The sequence below is a fragment of the Acomys minous genome, assembly GCF_964271855.1.
Source record: "Acomys minous genome assembly, chromosome: 8".
Classification (NCBI taxonomy): Eukaryota; Metazoa; Chordata; class Mammalia; order Rodentia; family Muridae; genus Acomys; species Acomys minous.
The window spans coordinates 50,115,954-50,142,127 of NC_140489.1; the positions used below are offsets into that span (position 1 = coordinate 50,115,954).

Below are 26,174 nucleotides of genomic sequence, written 5' to 3' on the forward strand. Positions count from 1 at the left end.
CTTTTCACCAACATTAAGAAAATTTTGAGTTAACAAAACATTATTTAGTCTGTCTCTGAGAGTTTTACCCTTCCATTTTCTTTAATAAGCAGCTCTTTCAATTTACAATTGACTCTTTCTACAACTGCTTGACCTGTGGTATTGTGTGGTATACAAGGAATGTGCTTTATCATTTAATATGTAAAGAATTGCTTCATCTTATTGGATAAATATGTGGGAGCGTTATCAATCTTAAATTTTGCAGGTATCCCCAAAATTGACATTATTTCCAATACGGGTATAATTACACATCAGTCTTTTTGAAACTTAAAGCAGTTGCTCACTGAAATCCTGAGTATGTGTCAATGTTATGATGTATATATTTTTGTTTTCCAAATGTGCAGGTATTTTGATAGGGATTGCATTAAATCTGTAAATTGCTTTAGATAAAATGGCTATTTCTACTATGTGATTTTCCCAATCCATGAACAAGGGACATCTTTCCATCTTCTGATATCTTCTTCAATTTCTTTCTTCAAAGACTTGAAGTGTTTCTCATCCAAATCTTCCAGTTGATTGGCTAGAATTACACAAATACTTTATATAATTTGAGGTCATTGTGAAGGATGTAGTTTCCCTAATTTGTTCTCAGCCCATTTGTCATTTGTATACAGGAGGGATATTGATATTTTTAGTTGATTTTGTATCCAGCTACTTTGCTGAAAGTGTTCATCCACTCTGGGTGTAAATTTGGCAATCACATATGTACACTATCCTATCATCTGCAAAAGCAATATGATGACTTCTTCCTTTCCAATGTTGATCTCCTTTTGTTGTCTTATTGCTCTAGCTAGGACTTCAAGTACTATATTGAAGAGATATGGAAGGAGTGGGCATCCTTATCTTGTCACTGACTTCAGTGGAATTTCATTGAGTTTCTCTCCATTTAATTTGATGTTGGTTATTGGTTTGCTGTATATAGCCTTTATTATGTTTAAATATGTGCCCTGTATCCCTGATCTCTCCAAAACTTTAAATATGAATGGGTTTAAGATTTTGTTAAATGTATTTTTGGCATCTAAGGAGATGATCATGGCTTTTTTTTTTCTTTCAGTTTGTTTATATGGTGGATTTCATTGATAGATTTTTGTATATTGAACCTTCCCTGCATGCCTGGGAAGAAAACTAGTTGGTCATGGTGAGTGATAGCTTTGATGTGTTCTTGGATTTGATTTGCAAGTATTATTGAGTATTTTTGCATCAATGTTCGTAAGAGAAATTGGTCTGAAATTCTCTTTATTTGTTGGGTCTTTGTGAAGTGTAGGTATCAAGGTGAGTGGCCTCATAGAATGAGTTTGGTAATGTTCAACCCATATCTGTTTTGTGGAGTAGTTTGAAGAGTATCAGTATTAGTTTTTTGAAGGCCTGGTAGAATTCTGCAGGGAAACCATTTGGCCCTGGTTTTTGTTGTTGTTGGTTTTGTTTGTTTGTTTGGAGAGTTTTAATGATTGCTTCTATTTTTGTTGGAAAATGGGACTATTTAATTTGTTTACTTGACCTTGATTGAACTTTGGCAGGTTGAATCTCTCAAGAAAATTGTTCATTGCCTTTAGATTTTCAAATTTTGTGACATATAGGCTTTTGAAGTAAGACCTACTGATTCCTTGGATTTCATCAGTGTCTGTTGTTATGTCTTCCTTTTCATTTCTGATTTTGTTAATTTGGATAGAGCCTCTCTGCCTTTTAATTCATTTGGCTAACGGTTAATTATTTTGTTGTTTTCTCAAAGAACAAGCTCAAAGTTTTGTTGAATCTTTGAATTATTCTCTGCATTTCTAATTTATTGATTTCAGCACTGAGTTTGATGATTTCCAGCCATCCACTCCTCTTCAGTGTTTCTGCTTCTTTTTTTTCCAGGGCTTACAAATGTGTCATTAAGTTGCCTACATGAGATGTTTCCAATCTCTTTATGAAGGGACTTAATGTTATGAACTTTCCTCTTAACACTTTCAGTGTGTCCCATAAAATTGGGTATGTTGTACCTTCATTTTCATTGAATTTTAAGAAGTCCCTAATTTCTTTCTTTCTTCTTTCTCTGACCCAGTTATATTTGAGTAGAGTTGCTCAGTTTCTAAGTGTGTGGAGGCTTTTTTTATTTCTGTTGTTGTTGAGGTCTAGCTTAATCTATGTTGATTGGATAGGATACAAGGTATTATTTAAATCTTCTTGTATCCTTTGAGGCTTGCTTTGTGACTACTATATGGTCAATTTTGGAAAATGTTTCCTGAGGTGCTGGGAAGAAGGTATAATCTTTTGTCATTAATTAAAAATTCTGTAGATATCTGTCAGGTCCATTTGATTCATGGCATCAATTAATGACATTTCTTCATTTAGCTTCTGTTTGTTGACCTCTCCTTTGGTAAAAGGGAGATGTTGAATCTCTCACTATTAATGTGTGGTGATCTATGTGTAGTTTAAGCTTTAATAATGTTTCTTTTACAAATGTAGGTGCTCTTGTATTTGAAGCATAAATGCTTAGAACTGTGATGTCATCTTTGCTGAATTTTCCTTTGATGAATATGTAGTGTCATTCTTCATCTCTTTTGATTAATTTTGGTTAAAAGTCGATTTTATTAGATAACAGGATGACTACTCTAGCTCACATCTTCTGTATATTTGCATGGAAGACCTTTTCCAGCCTTCTCCCTGAGATAATATCTGTCTTGTAGTGGATATGTGTTTCTTCAATGCAGCAGAATGCTGGGAGGTATTTATGCACCCATTCTGTTAGTCGATGTCTTTTTTTAAAAAAATTTTTATTAATTTATTCTTGTTACATCTCAATGGTTATCCCATCCCTTGTATCCTCCCATTCTTCCCTCCCTCCCATTTGCCCCTTATTCCCCTCCCCTATGACTGTTTCTGAGGGGGATTACCTCCCCCTGTAGATACTCATAGGGTATCAAGTCTCTTCTCGGTAACCTGCTGTCCTTCCTTTGAGTGCCATCAGGTCTCCCCCTCCAGGAGACATGGTCAAATGTGAGGCACCAGAGTACATGAGAAAGTCATATCCCACTCTCCACAGTTGGTGTCTTTTTATTCAAGAGTTGAAATCATTGACGTTGAGAAAGATTAATGACCAGTAACTGTTAAATCCTTTGGTTTTTATGTTGGTGTGGTAGTATGTTTGTACATTTGTCTGGTTTTGTTTGGCTAAAGTAAAGTTATCTATGTCCTGTTTTATCCTGGAGGTAGTTAGCTTCTTTGGGTTGGTCTTTTTCCTTCTATTCTCTTCTATAGGCTGGATTTATGGATAACCCATCTGTGGTTATAGAATGTTTTGGTGGGTATAGTAGTCTGGACTGGAATCTCTGGTCTCTTAGGGTTTGAAAGACCTCTGACCAAGCCATTCTGGCTTTTATGGTATCTGCTAAAAAGCGGGGTGTGATTCTCATATGTTTACCATTATATGTTACTTGGTATTTTTCCCTGGTTGCTTTTAACATTTTTTTTTGTTCTGAATATTTTGTGTTTTGATTCTTATGTGATAAGAGAATGTTCTGGTCTACCCTATTTGGCATTCCATAGGTCTCTTGTATGTTTATATACAAATCTTTCTTTAAGTTTTGAAATTTTTCTTCTATGACTTTTTTTTTTCACTTGAATATATTTTTATTTAGACCACAGCACTAAAAGCATGATAGACTTTCACAAATCTGCACCACGGAGCACATGATGTTTAAAATATGTTGCTGTTCACAATTTGAGTATAGCATTATTACTGATTGGTACTAGGCTCAAAGACGACACTTTCATTCCTTAGCTTTGAGGTACTTATTGGTAACATGATTGTCTAGTCATGCAGAGGAAAGAAATTCAAAAGCAGTTTCTTTTTCTTCTGCCAGTTCCTTTTTTGAAAATATTGTCTGGGTCTATTTCTGGGTCTATTATCCTTATGTTTTGCCTTTTTATGGCATCCTTGATTTCTTGGATGTTTTGTGTTAGGAATTTTTTAGATTTAACATTTTCTTTGATGGTTACATCAAATTCTTCCATGGTATCTTCTACACCTGAGATTATTTCCTCTTTCTTTTGTGTACTGTTGGTGATGCTTACTTCAGCAGTTCTTGTTTTTTTCTCTAAGTCCTATTTTTGTAGGCTCTCCTCAATTTGTGATTTTATTATTGTTTTCATTTTCATCTCCAGATCTATAACTGTTGTATTGATTTCCTTCACCTGATTGTTTGCAATTTCCTAAATTTCTTCCAGTGATTTCTTCATTTCCTCTTTTTAGGCCTTTGTAATGGCCTCTCTATTGTCCTCAGTCTGTTTGGCTGTATCTTCCTGTATTTGTTTATGGATTTTATTTGTTTTTTTTTCATTATCATCTTCATTATGAAGGATTTGAGGTCTTTTTTTTTCTTTTGTGCTTCAGTTGTGTTTAGTTTCCAGGGCTGATTGCTTTGGAATAACTGGGTTCTGAAGATCCCATATAATGTTGGCTTCTGTTGTTTGTGTTTATATGCTGACCTTTAGTAATCTTGCTCTTTCTGTCATTGGGTTGTAGTTTCTGGTATTCTAAACTGGCACTTGAGAGCAGCTCATAGGTGAGTGGCTATAAGTTGAGACCCCCCTACATGTGGGGATCAGGGAACCCTTTCATGGATTAGGTGAGTGACATGGGTTCACATCCAGGGAGATTAACATGGATTAACCTCATGGCCTGAGGTCAGATCCACTTCTGCTCTATACCATAGGTTCTTCCCCTGGGATCTAAAACCCAGACACTGTCACTTTGTGGCCCACAATTCTGTCTCAAACACAGGGCACGGGTACTTCTGACTGCCCAATATGCCTAGCTATGTTTTGAAGCTTGTGTCTGTGCTTGTGCCTGTTTGGACTGGGGAAGTCTTCCTGGATTGCGATTGCCCAGGTGACTTGAGGTCAGATCCACCTGTGCAGCCCCAGACCATGCTGTAGCACACAGTTCAGCTTGAGACCAAGTGTCAGGGCAGAACTCTGGACAGCATGTGGGACTATGCCTGTGCCTGCCTTGGCCCTGGAGCCTTCTGTGGATTGGCTCAGTGATCAGGGGTCAGATCTACCTGTGTTCCATACTCTAGGGTTTATTCTGGGTTAGCAGTCCCAGACACTGGTGCTCTGCAGCCCACAGTTTAGTCCAAGACACAGATTATAAGATGGAGAGAGCAGATACAACTTGCAGGCAGGTGTGCATGTTCATTCTGGGGACTAGGCACAAGCTTGCAGGGACCAAGGATGTCCTCAGTAGACAAGCTCAACGGCCTGATGCTAGACCCACCTGTGCTCCAGACAGAGTCGATCTGCTCACCTAAGGCACCTCATCTCTCATAGTCTGTTGCTCCCAGGCCAATCCCTTGGCTCACTCCTGTTGATCAGACACAGCCCCACCATCTTGGATCTTTCTTATTCTACCACTTATAAGTAATTCAGAAATAATATACACACTCTAACACACATACACACACACACACACACACACATATGAATATATATTCAATTTTTAACTTGTAGATGAGCTAAGAAAATCCATTCCTTAATACTATTTTACCTTTGCATAATGAGTGCAGCATGAGAGTGAGTTGAAGCCAAAATGACCGAAATACAATCAAATTTAATATTAGTTCTATCCATATAGGTACCTCACAGTATTTGTTCTACAAAAGTTAACTCTTTCTACATCAACTGTTAGACATCTTGGGCTTGATGTTTTGAATCTCCTTGTAATGGTTGAAACAAATTACTTAACTCGTAAGTATTAATGCAATTGTTAATATCTACCATTAATTTTTGAAAATCATTGAGTTTGCGATTGGTCTTTATGGATCTGTACCTTTTGTGGTAAAATTTTTTTGTTGACTGATTTTGTTGCAGACATAATTAAGTGAATCTCCTCTCTGTATTATTTTCTGGAGAAATCTGTAATCCCTAGCTTTGCAGAATTCTTTGTTTTCATAAACATTTTCTCTAAAGTATCTTCATCAGAATCAGTCAACAAAATATCATCCATGTAATAATAAATAATAGATAGAGGAACTTACCCTCAAATTATTTCCAACAGTTGTCACACAAAACATTGACATTAACTTGGACTATTGAACATTCCTTGTGGAAGTACGTTCCAATGGTATCTTTTTATTGGGCCACTGTTGTTCAGAGTAGATATTGTGAAAGCAAACTTTTCTGTATCTTGCTCATGCATGGGTATTGTGAAAAAGCAGTCTTTCAAGTCATTTATTATTATAGGCCATGATCTATAGTTAAAGGAAATTATAGAAGTTAAAGGAAGTCTATAAAGGACCCATTGGTTGAATTACTCTATTCACTGCTCTTAAACTCCTTATTATCCTCCATTTTCTTCTTTCTTTCTTTCTTTCTTTTTTTCTTTCTTTCTTTCTTTCTTTCTTTCTTTCTTTCTTTCTTTCTTTCTTTCCTTCTTTCTTTTTACAACAAACACAGCGGAATTCCATGGGCTGGTAGACTCTTTTATATGTTGATCTTTCAACTGTTCTTGTACCAGTTGTTCAAGTCTCTGCAAGTTTTCATTTGTTATGGCTCATTCCTCTTGCCACACATATCTTTTGATAACCTTTTTAGGTAGCAAGGCTGTTGATATGTCAGCAATGGCCCTTTTTATAAATTTGGAAATTCAATCCCTGTGCTGTCCTATATTTGGAAAATGGGCATAGCTTGTGATTGTTCTTGATAACTCATATCAATAACTTCCCCAAGAGCGTCTAACATTTCAGGTCTAATTTCCTTATTTGCTGTCCCTGGGATTGCAGGAATATTAATTTGAATACCCCATTTTTTGTAAATAATGATACCTTCCCCATAAATGTATGGGTATGTCAGCCACAAAGGGTCTCAACTTTCCTGTTTGCCCCTCTGGTCCCACACAGTTAATCCTTTGGTCACTTTGTCTTATTCTTGATACCTTACCACTTCCTGTAAATTGTGTATAAACCTGAAGTAGCCTATATGGGTTCCAAGACTTTTGGGAAAGTATACTAACATCAGCTTTTGTATCCACCATAGCTTCTATTTCAACATATTCATTTTTACTATTAATTTGGGACTCTGATCATTAACCACTTCCCCCAGTACTCCCAAAGCACCTGTTCTTTCTACTAGACAAGCCCTGTGCTTGATATAAGGAACAGTAACAGCTGATCAATTATAGCCCTACTGCATTAATTTGCATCTCCTTTTTCACACATGCCATGCTTTTAATTTCTCCTTTGCAATCCTCAACTATAATACCTGGATGTACAATAAGTCTTGAGAAGTTAATCCACCTCTTCCTAAGATTTTTTCCTACTGTCTCTGAACGTAAAGAACCGTAAACACCTGTGGTTAACTTGTAATGTTGAAATTTTGGGGATAGTGTTAGAGGTGTATCTCTGGCTAGATCCAAAGCTGTACTTCCTTCTGTAGCATGTATAAGATCAGAATTACTTAATTTTGATTTTCCTACCTGATTGGTACATTCCGGGTGACCAAAGGAAGACAGTTTATATTGTTTGATGTAGGGCCTCAAGTTGACAGGCCCCTCAGTTGATTTCCCAGTGGCCAGAGGTTATCTCCCATGTCTCTCTTGGACCTACAATTCTTAGATAAATATCTGCTCTTTCCACAGTGGATACAACATTCTAGAAGCGATTGTGTTCCATTGCTCAGAAATTACTCGTTTTCTCCTATGAATACTATTTTCTCCATGGTCAATGCACCACAATTAAAGCATTGGGCATTTTGATCCCTGAGACTTCTAGCTACAGCATGCCCTATGATACTGGCATGATGCTTCTGAGAGCCAATGTCAGTTGTCTCTCTTATCCATACATCTGTCAGGGCTCCCTATGCATTCAATGGTCTAAGTGCTCTCTTACATCAAGTACTTGCATTTGCAAATGCCAAGATCTCTATTAACAACTATCTAGTTTTAGAATCTGATATGGTTCTATTTACAGCTAAACCCTGTCTCTGTAAGAAGTCAGTAAAGGCTTCTGCAGTTCCTTGTATTATCTTAGAAAATGAGGTAGGTTTTTTTTCCCCTAGCTCCTCAACCATATCAAGCTCTTAAAGCTGCAGCACAATTTTGTTCAATTACATTATTATCAGATTAGATCTTTTCTTGTAGGTCAGCATAACGCCCTTCACCAAACAGTTGGTCTTTAGCAACATTTATACCCCTTGCTATGTTATATTGTTCTATTTCTGTGCTTCTACCATTACAACCATTGTAATTGTTGACCACATTCTAATGCTGTTGACACCAATACATTTCGACCTTGAGGATTAACTCTTTGCTTTGTGGCCCAGTTACTTAACATCTCTTTATGGAATGGAGAATGCAAGCCATACAACACAATAGCCTCTTTAAACTGTGTTAAATCTGCATTTCTATTAGACACGAAGTCAACTCATTATAAGCCTGACCACCTTCATTAGCAGGCATATGCTGCACAAAGACTGGTAATGCTGAAGGTGCCTGTGTAGCTCCAGGCAAATTCTCTGATGGTGCACTTGGCTGAACACTAAGCTGTTAGCCCTGTACAACCTCCTGCTTTCCTGGCCCCTTGTTTCATGGAAATGTTCTAGGTACCTGGCACAGAAAGTGCTTGGAGCAGGCTCGGGTAGCAGTATGCCTTTTAGCCTAGTTTGTTTCCCTCTCTCATCATGTAATACTTTGCCAGTCTCTGACACCAAGCCTGAATCCTGTTGTTTTCATCCCACTGTTTTTTGTTTTGTTTTTGTTTGTTTGTTCATTTGTTTTGTTTTGTTTTGTTTTTTGCTTTCCAAGCACTTCAACCTCTATCCACAAACTCTCTAAGTGCATAGCCAACTCTGCAATACTTTCTAACACAAGAGAATTGAATGAACCTTTAGGTTTGCAGATTTCCCCCCCCCCCAAGCTTTTTCAAAATGGAATACATAAAGACTAAAAAGCCAAAACCAGAAAACCTACTCTGGGAGCAAGAGAACACCAGTGACAGTATCTGCTATTTTGTTGACCTCCTTAAACAACGTACCAAACTGTCAAAATCTGTCAATTCCTCTACTACATTAGAAGCAAAGTTACCCATTATGCCTAAGCCCCATGGCTGGGCACCACTTGTAGGCCTAGATTTTTCACAATCTACTTTTTAGGGTTCTTAAATACTTCTACTTCCCTTCTAACACACTGACAATAGGTAGGGGAGAAAGAGGGTAAATAGGAAAAGAGGGTTGTGGACCTGTTTATTAGTAGTTCCTTGGGGTGGTTCCACTCTTCTTTGTCAGGATACCCGAGTCCAGTCCAATAGCAAACATCAAACAGCAACACAAGTCAGTAGCCATGTGGCATTATCCAGTGGGAACAACAAGGCTCTGTTGAATAGGCATGAATCAGCTGAAACAGCCATATCAGCTGGAAAATTATGTGTTCTTGTGCATTTCTCTCTGCAAAGTGAAAACAAGTGAAGCATTGCACTGCTGCATGGTATAGCAGTGCAAAAGTGTTGTCTCACCATCTGTGGGGTTCTATTTATATTATTTCTAAACATCATGTGCCTTCTCATGTATCGATTATCAACAAAACATCATATGCCCTCTCATGATAAGCTTAGAGAAAAACATCATGTGCTCCCTTACGGTTGGTTTTCATGAGTGGATGAACCAAAAACGTTTCCACATTTCTACATTTGGGACTTAAAAAAAAAACACATAAAAGACCAAAACTTTCACTACAGATTGTTCTGAGGATTGCTCTACTTTCTATGGACAGATTTCTGTCTTATTTTTAATTTTGATTATTTTAAAAGTTATAATAATAATTTCTTATGTGGACATTTTGAAGTATAATCATATCCGTTCAGATTTCGTATATGTTAATATGCTGGTTAGTTTTTACTCTCATTTCCACACAACCTACAATTGGAGAGGGGTGTCAAGGAGGAGTCATTTACATCAGGTTGGCCTGTTGGAATGTCTGTGGGGAATTACCTTGATTGTTGGTTTCTGAACCAGCCTACTCTGATTGGCAACATACTTTAGGTGGGAGATCTTGAAAAATCACGAAAGCAGAAAAGGCAAGCAAAGAGCAAGAACGATATGATCCATGCCTATATTTCCTCTTTCCTTTGACCATGAATGTCATACTTTAATTCTTGCCTTAATTTCTCCACAATAAAGCACTGTAACTTAGAATTGTAAGACAGATAACTACATTCTTGCCTGAATTTCTTTTGGGTGGAATAGTCAGAGTGTTTGTCATAGCAACAGAAACAAAACTGAAATAAATATCCTTCTGTACAAAGAATTTCTCTGGCTGTAGCCATCGCATGAACCTGTGAAATTAAGTTCCAGTGAGTCTTAGATGCTGGTAAACTCCTCCCATATCCTGATCATCTAGAGAGTTCTAAGGTACATTTTCCTTTGGGTGTACTGACAACAGCCAGGTTCCTGACTCCAAAGCCTGGCAATCACAGTGACTTGCCTGGCATTTTTCCATTTCTAGCCTCCTCCTCCTCTTTACTGATGCTCCCTGAAAGAGTGACAGTCAACTTACAGTTGGAAGAATTCAAATTAAGCAGATGCTACTGGGGATAGCCATTCTATCAACTAATTCTTATTTTTTTCTTCATAATTATTTTTTTTACAATTATTCAACTTTCTAATTCTCAAATTACTTCTGTCCTAGGATACAAATAGCTCATATTTGAAACATATATAAGTAACTGCTTGTGCTTTTTGAATGACAGCCCAGGTCACAAACTAGCTTCTATTTTTAGAATTAAACATGCCAGACCCATGGAAGGCCAAAGTCTATGAGAAAATAGATGTGATTAGCACTGTATTCTAGTTTCAGATTTTAAAAGGATGTTTATGTTTATGCTTCACCCTACTAATAGGTTGAAATACAAAAAATATACCCAAAAAAGTATTTTTCTTCTTCACTGAATTTGTTCTACTTCAACTAAAACTGAAAATGTTAAGATTTTACTCAAAAACAAAAACAAAAATGAGTAAGATAATCTTACTAGTGATAGGGTTGCTAAAATTTGGAGTGGGCATGATTCCCACTATGAACTCAGATTGGAAATAAACATTTTTATTTAAATAATAACAATTCAACTTTATTTTTTAATTAAGTATGTACATTGCTAAGATTTTAGTAATTTATCTCAGCCCATTTACAGTAACTGGTAGTGTTAGAGTATTCTAAAGATATTTTTATTGTTTTGTCTTTTTACATTATTGGGATTGAACTCAATTCTTGAGAAATACTGGGCAAGCATGTTTCTAGTAGGCCACAACTTCATCCTGACCTGAGAATTCTGATAGATGTATCAACCTTGAGAGTGTTCTCATTTCTACTATCTCGGTGAATTCAGTTCTACCTGGTCTCTCTGTTTTTTTCACTCTGTCATTTTTACAGCTTTGAGTTCTTCCCCAGGGACACAAGGGTACTGTGGCCTTAACTTCCAGTCAGCCACACTCAGTACCATCAAGTGTAAGGAAGGGCGTAAAGTCCCATTTGCTGTGCAATATCTAGTCTTAGGAGACATGTATATGACAATTCCTTCCTTTGTGGACCTCTTTAGCAAATCTAGATCAGCTCAAGAGGGAAAATGATTAGTTTTCTTTACTGGGGAAAAAGTGCTGAAAGGGATAGAGGAAGAATCTCATTCCTCAGATTGGCTATACTGAAGTTAGGTTATGATGTTGGCTAGGCACGGTGGTATGCATCTGTAACCCCTGAGCACGGTGGTATGCATCTGTAACCCCTGCACTTGGTGATGGAAGCAGGAGGATCAAAGTTTAAAGCCAGCCCTGAGCAACATAACAAGTGGCTGAGGTAGAAACAGGCTTGAAGTATATAGGACATTGTGTCAAACAAGACACAACAAAAGAGTTTAGAATCCTGGAAAACAGAAACGTAGCTTTTGCACCCTCATCTCTCTTCTCATCTCTTCTCTTTAACTCTTCTCTCTTTACCTATCTTTCTTTCTTGACAGTCTAATCTCCTCCTGTCTCTCCCAGGATTGAACTGTCTATTATATATCCCCTATGTGCCTGTCATCTATTATCTGTCTGTCAGACTTTTTCTGTCAGGCTTTCCTTATTTTAACAAACACCTGAAGCAAACAACTTAATGGAGGGACGATTTATCTTAACTCACAGTTTCCAAGGTTTCAATCCATCATTGTAGGTGGTGCCTAGCAGAGTGGTCTATGACAAGATAAGAAAAGATATAAACCTCAAGATAGCCCTCACCACAGTGACAACTTACTCCAGTCACCTGCTGCTTTCAGCCTGACATCAGCTCTAGAAATGTCCAAAACCTCTACATATAGCTGCTGCAGCTGAAAACCAAGGCTTACTACACGACTGTGAGATACACTTCATATACACCATATTATTTCCCCCCTTTATTTCTTTTTTATATTCTTCATTCTGTACCTTCTTTCCTTTCCCCTTTTTGCTCTTTCTCCCTTTTTTCCCATACTTATTCCTATCATTCCCCAGTTCTCTTGGTCTTTGTCTCTCGCCTGTCATTTCTCGGTGATGATCATATGTCTATAATCTATTTTCTGTATGCCTATATTTGTCTATTGGTACTCTACCACTTATATCTTGTATCTATGTAACATCTATCTTCTACTTTCATTTATAATCTATCCATCATCTATAGACCTAGCTATACATCTATCAATCCTATCTGTCTGTCTGTCTATCTATCTATCTATCTATTATCTATCTATATCTATCACTTATCTATCTTTCTTTTTATCATATATATAGGTAGATAGAAAGATCATATATATGTATGTACACATACATACACACAGACACACACAGAATATATATATTCTGAATATCCTCTGTACTATCCCCATCACAGAGCACATAATACATACTACAATGCTGTTGTACTCATTGTGAGTGATGGCTCAAGTCTCCATAACTCTGTTAGCTAACTTTGATTGTTAAGTATTTGCACATTATTAGCCTAACATCCTGACTGGCACCATAGTTAGATGTAAGCATTGACTATAGGAAGATTATCTGTAACTGATGGTGCAACTGCAATTATTTTCGTGTGCTTAGAGCACTCTTTTGGCACTTTATAAAGCATGATTATTAAATTTGTTTGTTTCAGACAGTGACGCTCAGGACTCTGAAATGTCAGTTGTCAGCATAAGAGGCTGGGAACCCAAAGAGTACCTGGGAAGCTCTAAGCATCCAGAGTGCTTAGCAAGAGCTACATGAAAAGATACAACAAAATCACTAAGCAGTGTTTATTAGGAATAGAAGGTTTTGCCCTACAGATCACCAGAGAGAACAAGAAAGTGTGGATAAAAAAACATATGAGAACAAAATGAGCCTTTATGTTGTAAGAAATAGCACGTTCCTGATCTTGAGATGGAGAGACTCTTGTACAGGTCATTTTCCTCTGTCTTTACTATAACAAGGGTCAGTGTGCCATTAGGCAGAGTGTGTTTCTTAATTAGGCATGGCTATTGACAACATTTAATAATATAATTGTTTAACTTTATTTAACATGTTTCCTTTGTTGAAGTGTTTTATGTTGTTATTTTTTATTTGAAGCATACAATTAATGCATAGTTATGAGGATAGACTTAATTCCATGTACATTACAATGTATGATGATTCAATTTATGAAATTATTACTTATCTCTTTAATATTTATTATATGTTTGTGTTTTGTGTTTCTTTCTCTAGGTCTTTTCAATGTGTATAATAAAACCCTATCGATTTGCTATAGGTGCTGTCATCTCACTGTGCTGTGAGACCCTAGAATTTGTTCCTCATCTGGTTGTATTTGGGAACAGACTCTTCCACCTGCATCATTCTTTCTAGCCTCTATTAATCACCTGTGTGTACACATAACTTTCCACATTCCACTTTGATCAGCATCTCAAATAATAATTCCATACTTGTTCTGTTTCAGCCTTTGTGTTTTTTGTTGGTTTTAAATGAGCCAACATAATTTGTGTCACATTAAGAAGTCAAAATAAAAATATGTATCTTCTGGTTTACAAATAAGAGCATATTTTAGTTTGCTTGATAGTTAGTGAGTGAGTTAGTGAGTGAGTGAGTGAGTTAGTTAGTTAGTTAGTTAGTTAGTTAGTTAGTTAGTCAGTCAGTTAGTTAGTTTGTTCTTTGGATAAGCACTCTTGTAGCCTAGGCTATCCTCCAACTCTTTGTGTAGTTGAAAATGACCTTGAATTCCTGATTCTCCTAGTTTCACTGCTGAAGTACTTGAATTACATGTCTCTGCTTCTTTGCTTAGCTATGGATGTGTATTTTCATGGCTTACTCAGCAAATACTTTTGGTAACACATGAGTAACACTCAATTAAGATTATGATTCAGTACAGTGGGCTTTATCTGTCTTCATTTCTTGGATACTCACATGAGTGCAGAAGACAGCCTTCATGATGTGTGACCTCAAGGTACTGAGAAAGTTGGAGCAACATGCTAAAGAACAGCGAATGTCAGTCTTTTAAAATAAGTGTTGATATATGGTGAGCTTAATTTACTAATAACAGTATTATAAATCGAGATTAATATAGGTTCTTGTTTCTTCAAAATTACTGGCTTTAAATATGATGTGGTGTAGGACCTTCAAAACTTAAAATGATCCTAAAATACGTCTGCCACATTTGATCAAAACAATCATATCCTATAGTCATTTTGTGTCATAGCACCGTGCTACTTGTTAGCCTACAAAGCCTGTGAGGTGGAAAGGACAACAAAAAGCACCACTTAGTGAATCTTATGTAGTAGGTACTAAAATAATGACTTTTTATTTATATTCTCCACAAAAAAATAAGTGTGTTCTCTGTTTTAACAATGCCAAAAAGAGGTATCCAGAAGTGAAAGAACTTGCTCAACTTCACACAGTCAGTTCTTTATGTGACTATCATGCTATATTACCCAGGAGCAAATGCTAGGACTGAATTATGATCGAAGTACTTCATTTGAAACATGGGAAATATTATACAACTAAACAGGGCTAATGAAGCTTTGAGTGAAATGTCTGCTGATGAGATGAGCACAGCTGTGTCAAGGATCCCAGTGTCAGACCCATTAGAATGAAAAGGCCTTCCTCAGATCCAGCTCAGAGGAATGGCAAAGCCTTCTCTTGATCTAAGTATGGGTACTAATTAAGAACTTTGACCCCTAACTAAAAGCCATTGTGTGCAGAAACTATCAATCACAACTTTTTGCTCCTAGATGATTTCCTTACCTTCTCTTCTTTCATGCTAGATGTAATAATCATGCCGAGTTTCTGGGCTGCCATTGGTGCGTCTCCATTAGAGAACACAACTCATCCTGTCCAGCTCTTCTGGAGGTTTCTCTGTTGTTTCTGCATCCCATATTGACACAGTTAGATCATTCCTAAACTCATGCAGGCTACAGTCACAAAATGACATGAAAGGGATGCAGAGTGAGCAACTCAGCCTGGAGGCATTGTTCAGCAAGGAAAGCACTCAGCATGAATCTGACAGGGAGAAATCAATCCTCACGATCCACTGGGTGAAAGGGGAGAACTAACTCCCTCAAATGGACCTCTGGGCTTCTGATTGGTGCCATTGTACATATATACACACACACGGATTCATACAAATACATACATACATACATACATACAATGTGTGATTTTTAAAAAGAAATGAGAAACTAAAGTCAGATATTGTAATATATGCCTGTAATACCAGCTTTCAGTAGAGTAAGGAAGAAAGATGAAGAATTTAATGCCCAGTTGTATGCACAGTGAGTCAGTAAATTCCTGAGTTAGTCAGATTCTATCTAACTAAAATAAAGTGATATAAGCAGAACCTTACTCAGGATGTTCACATTCAACCCTAAATTAACATATGAGCCATTCCATCTAAAAGTCTTTAAAATTGATGCTAATAAATTGATTTGCTTACAGCAAGTCTTGTTATGCTGTAGTTTCTCTCTCTTGGACATGATTCCAATTACCCTCTAAGAACCACATGCAATTTTAAATGAAGCTTTATAGATGTAAAAAATAGTTCACTGAATGTAACATGTTAATGCACACATATCGAAAGTTTCACCCTTTGTGGAACATTATAGTTAGAAAATTTAGTACAATAAACACATTTGAATATTATGAAGGCTTCAGAATTGTTAACCATATTATCAATAGTTTTATTGGGCTATCTTTTTTTTAAATTTCAAGGACAATCTGAGAAAATAAAAATCACCATTAATAACTCTAACATGCACAAGACTGTTTTCATCTCAGATTTGGGTGGGAGAACATTAATTAATAGCATTGTAACTATCATCCTGTACAGCATTGGAGTTCTTGCTATATATGAGTTAAGTTTTAAATTTTAAATTTTCTTCTACTTTTTGTTTTGCATAATTTCTTATAGAAAACAACCCCTTCTCCTATAAGCCTCTGATATAAGCAAATACTCTTCTACTGAATGTAAATTCAGTGTTTCTGTAGCCCTAATATACATTAGTGAACTCTGACTTGTTTTTTTTTTTAGTTTAACTTAATTGTGGTTTAAAATACATTAAACACTTTTAGAATGATATAAATGTTCAGATTTCTATAATATTACTTTAACTAAAATTCTAGATTTATGATATTTACCTCAGTAAGTATTCCATTTGCCTCTTCGTGGTGATATATTAGTAAGTACATTCAATGCATACATATTTTATAAGATTTAATTAGTGACATCTTCCACTCATTAATGTAATATTTAGTAATTCTTTGATGCCCTTTTTTCCCTCCCCAACTGTGATGACTTTCACATATCACTTTACTATTCATATTTCCCAGCATCTTTTTAGTAATAACTCTATAATTTAATGCCAGCACATCAGAGGAGCTGATGTTGTGACATTTTGAAAATTCCTATGTTTTTAATGATGTTAGAAGAGCCAGAAAGAAACAAGAATGTTTGAAAATGCCGTAGAGACTTCCTGGCTCTCTCATGAATACTTAGCACTGAGTCATCACCCTATTATCTATTTGCTTTCTTTTTTTCCTTTGGTCTTTTGAGACAGGGTTTCTTTATGTAGCCTTGGCTGTCCTGGACTCAGTTTGTAGACCAGGCTGGCTCCTAAATCACAGAGGTCTCCCAGACTGTGCTTCTGTAAGTGCTGAGATTACAGACTAGTACCAACTCACCTGGGCCTTTGCTTTCTTTTTTTTAAAGAAAAACTAATTTTGTTAAAGCACACAAGCTAATATATATGTGTAATCATGTACATATGTATGTATAGTGCATACATTACAGCATTCACTTTGTCATCAAATATTCCTGAACAAATGAACTTGAACATCAATACAATACCTGCCCCCTGCTTATATTTATGAAGGTGTTATATATGCTTACACAGTACTATAAGTATGATGTACTTCTAAGAAATTAATATTTTATATTTTTTATATATATTCAATTTTAAGTGTTTGTTGAAAAGGTGATTGTTTTTAGTTGAATAAATGTTTATGTTTCTACTTTTTAACATGGGGATTTGAAAAGACTTAGTTTTCACTATGGCAACTTTATGATTAAACCTAAAATAATTGGTATGCTCAGTTATTTCTTTTGGGGGCATCTGTGATTGTTTGTTTCTGAATTTTAAAGCTCTATTCATGGGAACTCACAACCTAAACCTTCCTGACACCTAATGTGAATCCACACCTGAAGAACAACAGTCAGGGCCCCCTGTGTGGTAAGACTAAGGACTTGCACTGTTATTTGGCTAAATTCAGGTTGGAAGACTCAATCATTTCATCCTCTGTTAAGCCAAAAGTGAAAGAATCAGCCACCTACTCCATAAAAACAGAAGGACTAACCAAGGAGAAAGAGATGCTGTGTTTGATAGCTCTAGTTCTTTTGTGATTCTAGTGTCAGAACAAATTCACCGAAATGAACAGTTGTATTTTCCTCTTGTGTGACTTTTCCTAAGGTGCCACAAACAAGTGGCTACCCCTCTCCCTAAGAATACTAACAGCAGCCCATAGGAGGGACTCAAGTCTAGCTAAGGAGCTGTGAGTTTGCTGGGTGACTTACAAACACAGCTTCACGACTGAGAACCTTAGCTAGTGTGGGTGGCTGCTGGCAAACACTGAACCGATGGAAGTTTCTGCACAGATTCCACGTAGGAAAGATGAAGAGAGTCTCCTCTCTGACCAGAGATGGAGAAGGCGTCTTGTGGAGCTTCTAAAGGAGCCTCAAGATGCTTGTGAGTGTCATGACTGTTCCGACTCTGATAGGTTTGGTTAATTTCCCAAGTTTGGAGACATTCCCATGGGGGAATGTTTCAATTTTTGGGAAATAGCCTCGAAAATACCGCATCAGGTATAAAATACTTAATCATATTCTATAAATTTATTTTCTTTAATTGATGTACAGAGTATTACTATTGTCTAAAGACTGAGTAGGACACTGATTTTGATTAAAAAATTTTAAGTGCTTGAATTAATAACCGTAAAACCTGATGTGATTCCCAGTTGCATTGTACCTCAGTAAATCCGTCTCTTCTGTTTGTGTCTTTTAGCATCTCCGTCAATTAAACTCTTGGTGGATGATCCTATAGTTGTAAATCCTGGAGAGGCCATAACATTAGTGTGTGTTACGACAGGAGGAGAGCCTACACCCTCTCTCACTTGGGTAAGGTCCTTTGGGACTCTGCCTGAAAAGATTGTTTTGAATGGAGGGACGTTGACCATACCTGCCATCACCTCAGATGATGCTGGTACCTACAGCTGCATTGCCAATAATAATGTGGGAAACCCTGCAAAAAAGTCCACCAACATCATTGTGAGAGGTAAGTTTATATGCAAAGAAAATCAATACTGTGATATTGAATTTAAAAATATTTCATCAGATATTGAGTTTATATGCCAGTTATTGAGAAAATATTTATGAATAATCAGATAATATCTAATCATAACTAGAATCTAAAAATCTTAAATCCTAATGACATTTTATTTGCATGAAAGAAATTCTATGACACACTTACAATGATGTAGTGACTTGCTTTTATAATATACTACCAGTAAAACATAATTACTAAAGTGTTACTTAAAACTAAATACTCATTAAGCTTATGTTAGTTTAGATATTTAATCTACTTTTGAACTTTTTGATTTTGTCAATATTTGTAGAATCCCATTTATAAGAAGGCTTTACATTTTGAGGTATAGTGATTTATATATATCCTCATACTTAAGATAATTTACATATATATTAAATGTATTTTCACTGAAGTTATTATTACTAAATATGTAATTCATACTGAGATCTCCTACTTAGTTGAGTAAGATTTTTGGAGACTTCATTGAAGGAAAGACTTGGAAAAGTCAGAAAAAAGAAAAAGAAAAATCAAATTTGAGGGTCTGGAGCAAAATATGATCTTCTAAATTGACAGCAACAGAGATACAGAATAATGACTGCAAGCTAGTATACTGGTGCTGTACATAACCCCCCTATTGTTGGAGCCAAAGGAAACTTAAGAAAGACCTCAAAGGTAACTTATGCTCTTATCTAATAGTAACCAAATATGGTATTGAGTAGGGATGGAGATAGACAGTGCTGTTTTTGAGGTTATCAAAGACATCCACAGGACCAAGATAACCCTTTGCATTTGACAGACTGTTACATGAGTAAAACATAATTGGGCCCATTTACTTTAATGTGTTTTGTTTTTGGAGGATTATTGTAATGATTTTACTGACCCCATCGCTCTGCCAATGAACAAATCAGAGATATAGTCCTTGAAAAATTATACTTTAGAAAAGATAATATAGATTGTCATAGTGAGGGCCATGGCTCGTGCCCTCAGCTACAGAATTGTTGGCCTTTGTATAGTAAATAACTATGACATAGGTTAAAAACATCACTCTTTGCATCAAGACACAGTAAAGTAGTACCAATAAAATTACCATGGTGCTTTTTCATGGGCTAAAGAGGTTAGAACTAGACTCCTGCTTTGAGTGAGATTCTTTTTAAGGCTTGTTATGCTGAACATCAGAATCTATTGTCCACTACACATCAGCTGTTTAAAAATTAAAGAAACAAGGAAAAAGGTATACAATCAACAGTATTTGTTTTTTCTTTGTTTATTTTTAAAATGCTTTTATCATGAAGGACATGTGAAATAGTTTGTCAGATCTTGATGTACAATTGATATGAAAGCATCGCAACACTTAGCCTGAAGTGCCGTAGAGCCAATAGTGGATAACTTATTATTTTATTTCATGAAAGAAACAAGCTCACTTGAGGAAAAGTGATGAGTTCAATCTGGTTTAAAGAGTAGAGTCATTTGTAAAATTGACTGCAAGGGCAGCCAAAAATATCTGTGTTTCTCAGGCATCCTGCAGAAAAGAGCTTAATGAACAGGAATACACATATATGTGCAAAATATGCACATATTTTCTTGGTTATGAGTGTACTCCCATGTCCACTTCTCCCTTTCAGTACTGGGATCTCATCTGACTTAAACCTGTGCAGCTCCTATGCATGATGCCACAGTCTCTGAGAATTAATATGAACAATACCCCCTGTTTCATTTTCAACTTGCTGTTTCCTTGACTCTTACAAACGTCTTCCTCATTTTCCACATAGGTACATCCCAAATCTTGAGCAAAGTGGTTTGATGAAAACGTTTCATATAGAATTGAATGTTTCTATTTACTACAAGAAGAAGCCTTGATGCTAAGGACTGAACAAAGCATAGGCCCTTAGGAATCATTTTATTGCTATATTCCTTAGGCCAAAAAGCTGAAGATGAGGCTCCAACGTTATAAAGTGTATTGGGTCAGGCAGTAAACTGTCTTAAGTCAATTTGTACATTTTGGAAGCTGCTAACTCGCACTGCTGGTTCACTCAGGAATTTAAGTTTTTTTTCCTTCTCAAGTCTCTGAAGGGGCATTGAAGACAAGATAGTATAGTTTTTCAACCAAGTTTAGTTGGTTAAGGGACAGGATCATTTTAGATCAAGATAAAGAAGTTAAGCTACTAGAGTCGAGATAGGATAGATATTGAATCTCATTCAGAAATTTAGCCCCAACAAGACAGAAAAGACACTTACTTCAAAAGGGTCGAATGCAGATGGCCAATTCACTATGAATGTAACTTGTATAGAACTCATTATTCTCATGATAGTCACATGGTTCTCCCTACTGTATATAGTTTGTTTTATACATGTGTAATAAAATAAAAGTATTAAAAATATTTAAGCTACACTTTCTTATTTTCCCAGAACACCCTATGGTATCTAATAATAACTAGATGTTCAATGATATTTTATTATGTTTTAGAAACATGAATTTTGTATCATGCTATGATAAAATAAATAGTATCTTTTGTAAGTTGCATTTTCCATTGTACTGTCTTTTGCATATGGGTTTGGAGACAAGATATGGAATTCTGAATTAAAATGTGTATTCTGATCTTCATAAAAAACAGAAGAATAATAGTATGAAGTTTCCCAGTATGCTTATACATTTGTACAGTTTTGTTGTTGTACATTTTTGGCTGCTTTATCAATGTCCATGTGAGGTATAGATTCCATCTCATGAAATGGACCTTATATCCACTCAGTAAGTGATTGGCTACCCCCATAACATTTTTCCCACTATTGCTCTATTATTTCAACTAAAATTATGAGCAAGATCTTTTTTCTTGGCTTTATTTCTTTTTTTCTTACTTTTCCTTTGGTTTGTTTTTCAAGACAGGGTTTCTCTGTGTAGCCTTGGCTGTTCTGGACTCACTTTGTAAACCAGACTGACCTTGAACTCACAACAATCCACCTGACTCTGCCTCCTGAGTGCTGGGATTAAAGGCATGCATCAGCATGCCCAGTTTATTTCTTTTTTATTCAAGACAGGGTTTCTCTGTATAGCCATGGCTGTCTTGGTACTTGCTTTGTAGCTCAGGCTAGTCAGATGCAGAGATCCTCCTGCCTCTACCTCTTGAGTTCTGGGATTAAAGGCATGTGCCACCACACCTGGCTGGTAAGACCTTTTCTTAAAAGTAAAAAAAAAAAATTGAAATAAAATATATGTGTTTTATATTGTTTTCTCTATGTAATATCTCATTCCATACATATAGCAAGCTCAAAATGAATATGAATTTTATGGTTTACTATCTGAGTAGAAAAGTTATGACTAAAACAGAAATGATTCTCATGTGATGCTTAAGAAACTTACAGTGATTGAAACTCATTTTACTAAGTCAAGCAAGAAGCAGTTGCCAGATATATACGAAAAGAAAATTATGTTGATTCCTAACCTCATCCTGGGTTGCTGAGCTCAGTATATTCGACACTCGGTACCAGATAATAGATTATTTCCATCTGAAGTTTTCTGTTGTGGTTTACTAGGTTCAGACATGCCCACATTAAGACACTATTGAACAAGCATGGATAATAATATTGCCAAAAATTCTCAGCATATTTTAGTGCATTATGGGTTTTTTCATTGTGCTACAGTGCATGTAGATCACAAATGAATATGTGATCCAAAATACTATGAAATTCTAATGCGTTTCCTTAGAGCCACCCAGTTCAGGTCTATCTGGGGCTGGAAAATGCAGTGAGAAAAGAAGATGAAGTAAGGTTAACAGTTCATCTTTCTATTTGTTAGTTCTCTGCTTCCTTCTCTTCCAGCCCTTTCCCTTACCTTCCTAATAGAGGTCAACATTTCTTTTGTTCTCATGCAGTGTTAGTGATCTCGAAAGGTATTTCTTTTAAATAATGTAGACATCTGTGTACATCAAGACCTGTCCAATCTGTTGGGGATGTGGAAGGAGAAAAGAGGAAGGAGAAAGGAGGGATAAAAACCATAAAAGAAAGGAGTAAATATGACCAAAGTATTATAAGTATGTGCTATATGCCATAATTTGTTCAATTAATATATGTCAATAAAAATCCAAAGAAATATGTTCCTTCTGATAAGAGTCTTTAAAGAATACATTAATATGCAGCATTCTCGACCGACATTCCATCACTCTTTCTCTCTCTTTCCTAGAATCAGCCAAATAAACAGAGTCAAAGATGAGGTCACTTTATAGGACATTCACAACGATCTAGTGGAAATATTTAATATTGATTCTGTAAGAGCTTACAAGCCTCACTGTGCTACCCCTATTCTTTGAGTATTCGTAGTATGAGAATGGGATGTCCTCTAAGGTTTATTTCTCTAAGCAACCAGAGTCTATCAGAATCCCTCACTAAAACATAGTTTTAAAGTAACAAACGAGTAAAGCACAGTGCAGAACAATTATTTCAAAGCTCTGGTGCGTCTCATAGAGAATAGAGAGTTCTTCCAGATGACTGAGGTGAGATAGATATGTGTCTTTTTATTTTCCATTTTGACTTTTGAAGAACCTTGCATCTCAGTAGTCCCGACTGTTATATCTATAACTGAATCCATTCTCTGACCTTCTGGTTTCAAGCATATATTAAATTTAAGAACTATAAAAAGAGGTGTCTTCTACAGCTTTTGGTAAACCAATGGAGCCCTTTTCATGAAATTTTATAGATTCTATTCTTAGGTAAAGTGAATCAGAAATATTTTATTATTTAGACTCATAAAGATATAAAAAAAGATGAGGAACTTAAAAATGAGCTTTTACTCTTGAATGTTACCCATAATGTCCCCCCTCCCCGCCTCTATTTTTCAAACATTATTTGACCTTTTTCTCCTATATTTGATGATATTGCCATTGTCTTTGGTTGGTTGAACTAATTATCACAACGTCATTTATTCAACTCTAACTCGTCTTGTATACACTTTCCCTACAAATCTGATAAGGTAGACTATGGTGAGCCAACTGGTCTATATCTGTCATTCAAGAATACAAGAAAACTAATAACTTAAGGCTATGAGCTTGAGTAGGATTTTTATTCCCAAAAGCTCCACTGTCACTAAAGCATCAAGCAGTGGTTTGGCACTTTTAAAAGTTGGTGAAACCTTTTAAGATAGGACATGTTGGGAAGTCATTAGATAATTGTTAGTTCTCATGACTTAGTTCTAAGATAACCCCTGTGATAGTACTGACTAGATTGTTCTTGTAAAAGGAGCGTGTTAATCCAATTTGTCACTCATAAAATGCCTGAGCAAAAAGAACTTAGAGGTGAAAAATGTTTACTCGGACTGTCTGTTTCAGAGGTTCAATGGAAGCATTGGCTCTACTGCAGATGCTCCTCTGGTTAGACAAAGCACCAGGTCAGGAAGCATGTGTGAAGGCATATCAGCTTACTTTATGTTGGATGGAAGAAGAAAAGAGTGACATGACAGAACTAGAGATAAAGGACAGCTGTGAAGGACATAACACCAACAACTCACTCTTATTAGCTATTTCTCATCTAGGGTTACATCTCTTTCTAATAGCTCATCAAAGTATGATCCTATCAACAGACTAACTCATTGACAGGTTCAGAGTCCTCACTATCTAATCACTTCTGCAAAGAACTAACCCTCCATAAAGCACATGACATTCAAAGAAATTTGCCTGTATGAATCCAGACTAAGAAGGCAGCATTTGCTGCAAATGCCCTTTGATGGGCAAAGTGTCCTAATGTCACTGCTGTATTTGTGGTCTTCTGTAAATGCATAAAGCATCATGCTCCCTGTATGACTTAATACTCACTTTATGTTTCTACACTTCCTTTTACTTTTCTAATCTTTTATCAACACTTTTCCTGGACCTTTCTAAAATGGTAATGTAAGCATTTTCCCTTTTCAGTTTTAAAATTGTTTTAACATTTTGTCGGCCATGATCTAGTATTGTGCCATAATTAAATAATTTCAATATTGAGTTACAGATCCTCTTTTTGGAAAAAGTCAATATGTACTCAGTAGAGCCTGAATTTCCACTTTCCGAGTTACAGAGAAATATAGTGTAACCTCATGGACCATCATCACCTCTGTTCTGAAAAGTGGTAACATACTAATTTGAGTTGACACACATGGAAGAACTGTGCTTCAAGACTTTGAATTTTAATCTTAAGCATTTATTATGAAATTATTTCACTGAAAGATCTATTAGCACAGCAAACATTTCAAAATATTCTTAATTATACTTATCAGGGATGGAGTGAGGGTTATCACTGTAGACTTCCATCGCTGAAACTATGAGCTTTAGAATTTACCAGTTCAAAGTGACAATAACTATCAGTATCAGTTAAATACCTGCTTTGTACCAGATGACACACAAACACAAAAGACATTAAACATATGAGATAGTATGGGATAAGGACTAGAGAGTTTATTTTTAATGTTCTTGCAGAGGGCATGAGCTCAAGTTCTACCATACAGGTCAAGTGTTTCAAGACCAACTATATTTTCAGCTCTGAAGAATCTGATGTTCTGCTTTGACCCCCATAGACACACACACACACACACACACACACACACACACACACACACACACACACACACACACTCACACACTCACACATGCATGCACATGCTTGCACACACATGCTTACAAACACACAACTATTAAAGAATGTATGAGGTAGATTTATAGCTATTTTTAAGGAAGTAAAATTTTGTAAAGATCTATTAAGCAATTCCTCAAATCAAGCTTCATTGCAGCAATAAAGGCAAAACTCAGAAACCAGGCTTCAGGACCACTGGCATAACAATGGTCCCTTTCAAAATTTAGTCAGATTTTTCCCAAATAGTTTACTTTTTCTAAAATATTTGAACTGAGTAAAGTTGACCTCTCTCTCTCTCTCTCTCTCTCTCTCTCTCTCTCTCTCTCTCTCTCTCTCTCTCTGTCCCTCTCTCTCTCTCTGTCCCTCTCCCTCCCACTTTGTCCCTCCCTCTCCTTCCTACTCTCTCTTCCCTACCCCAATTGAGTTACATTCCACTGCCTCAAGGTCTTCTCCTGTCATCACTACTTTTAATAGCAAATGAGTTTGGGAACATGCTCTCTTTATGCTCGCTAAAAAAACTTTCTATTCAACAACAGCTCCCTTAAGAATATAGAACATCTTTAAATTAGAACAAGCTTTGTGTTTTGCCTTTGTTTGCTTGGTTGCTGTTGTTTGGGCGGGGGGGGGGGTTCATCGTTGTTCCTGTTCTTTCTTCAGTAATCATAGACATATGTTTGTTGATTTTCCAGCACTAACTAA

At 36.3% G+C, this 26,174-nt stretch overlaps 1 protein-coding gene across 2 annotated transcripts in view; it reads left to right on the forward strand.

Moving 5' to 3' along the window:
• MDGA2 (MAM domain containing glycosylphosphatidylinositol anchor 2) overlaps positions 1-26,174 on the forward strand; it is a 771,250-nt gene that overhangs the window by 535,409 nt on the left and 209,667 nt on the right. For both annotated transcript variants that reach the window (XM_084793705.1, XM_084793706.1), the window contains one exon: positions 18,585-18,854. In XM_084793705.1, coding sequence (XP_084649831.1) covers positions 18,585-18,854 — 270 coding nt within the window. The remainder of the gene's footprint in view (positions 1-18,584; positions 18,855-26,174) is intronic.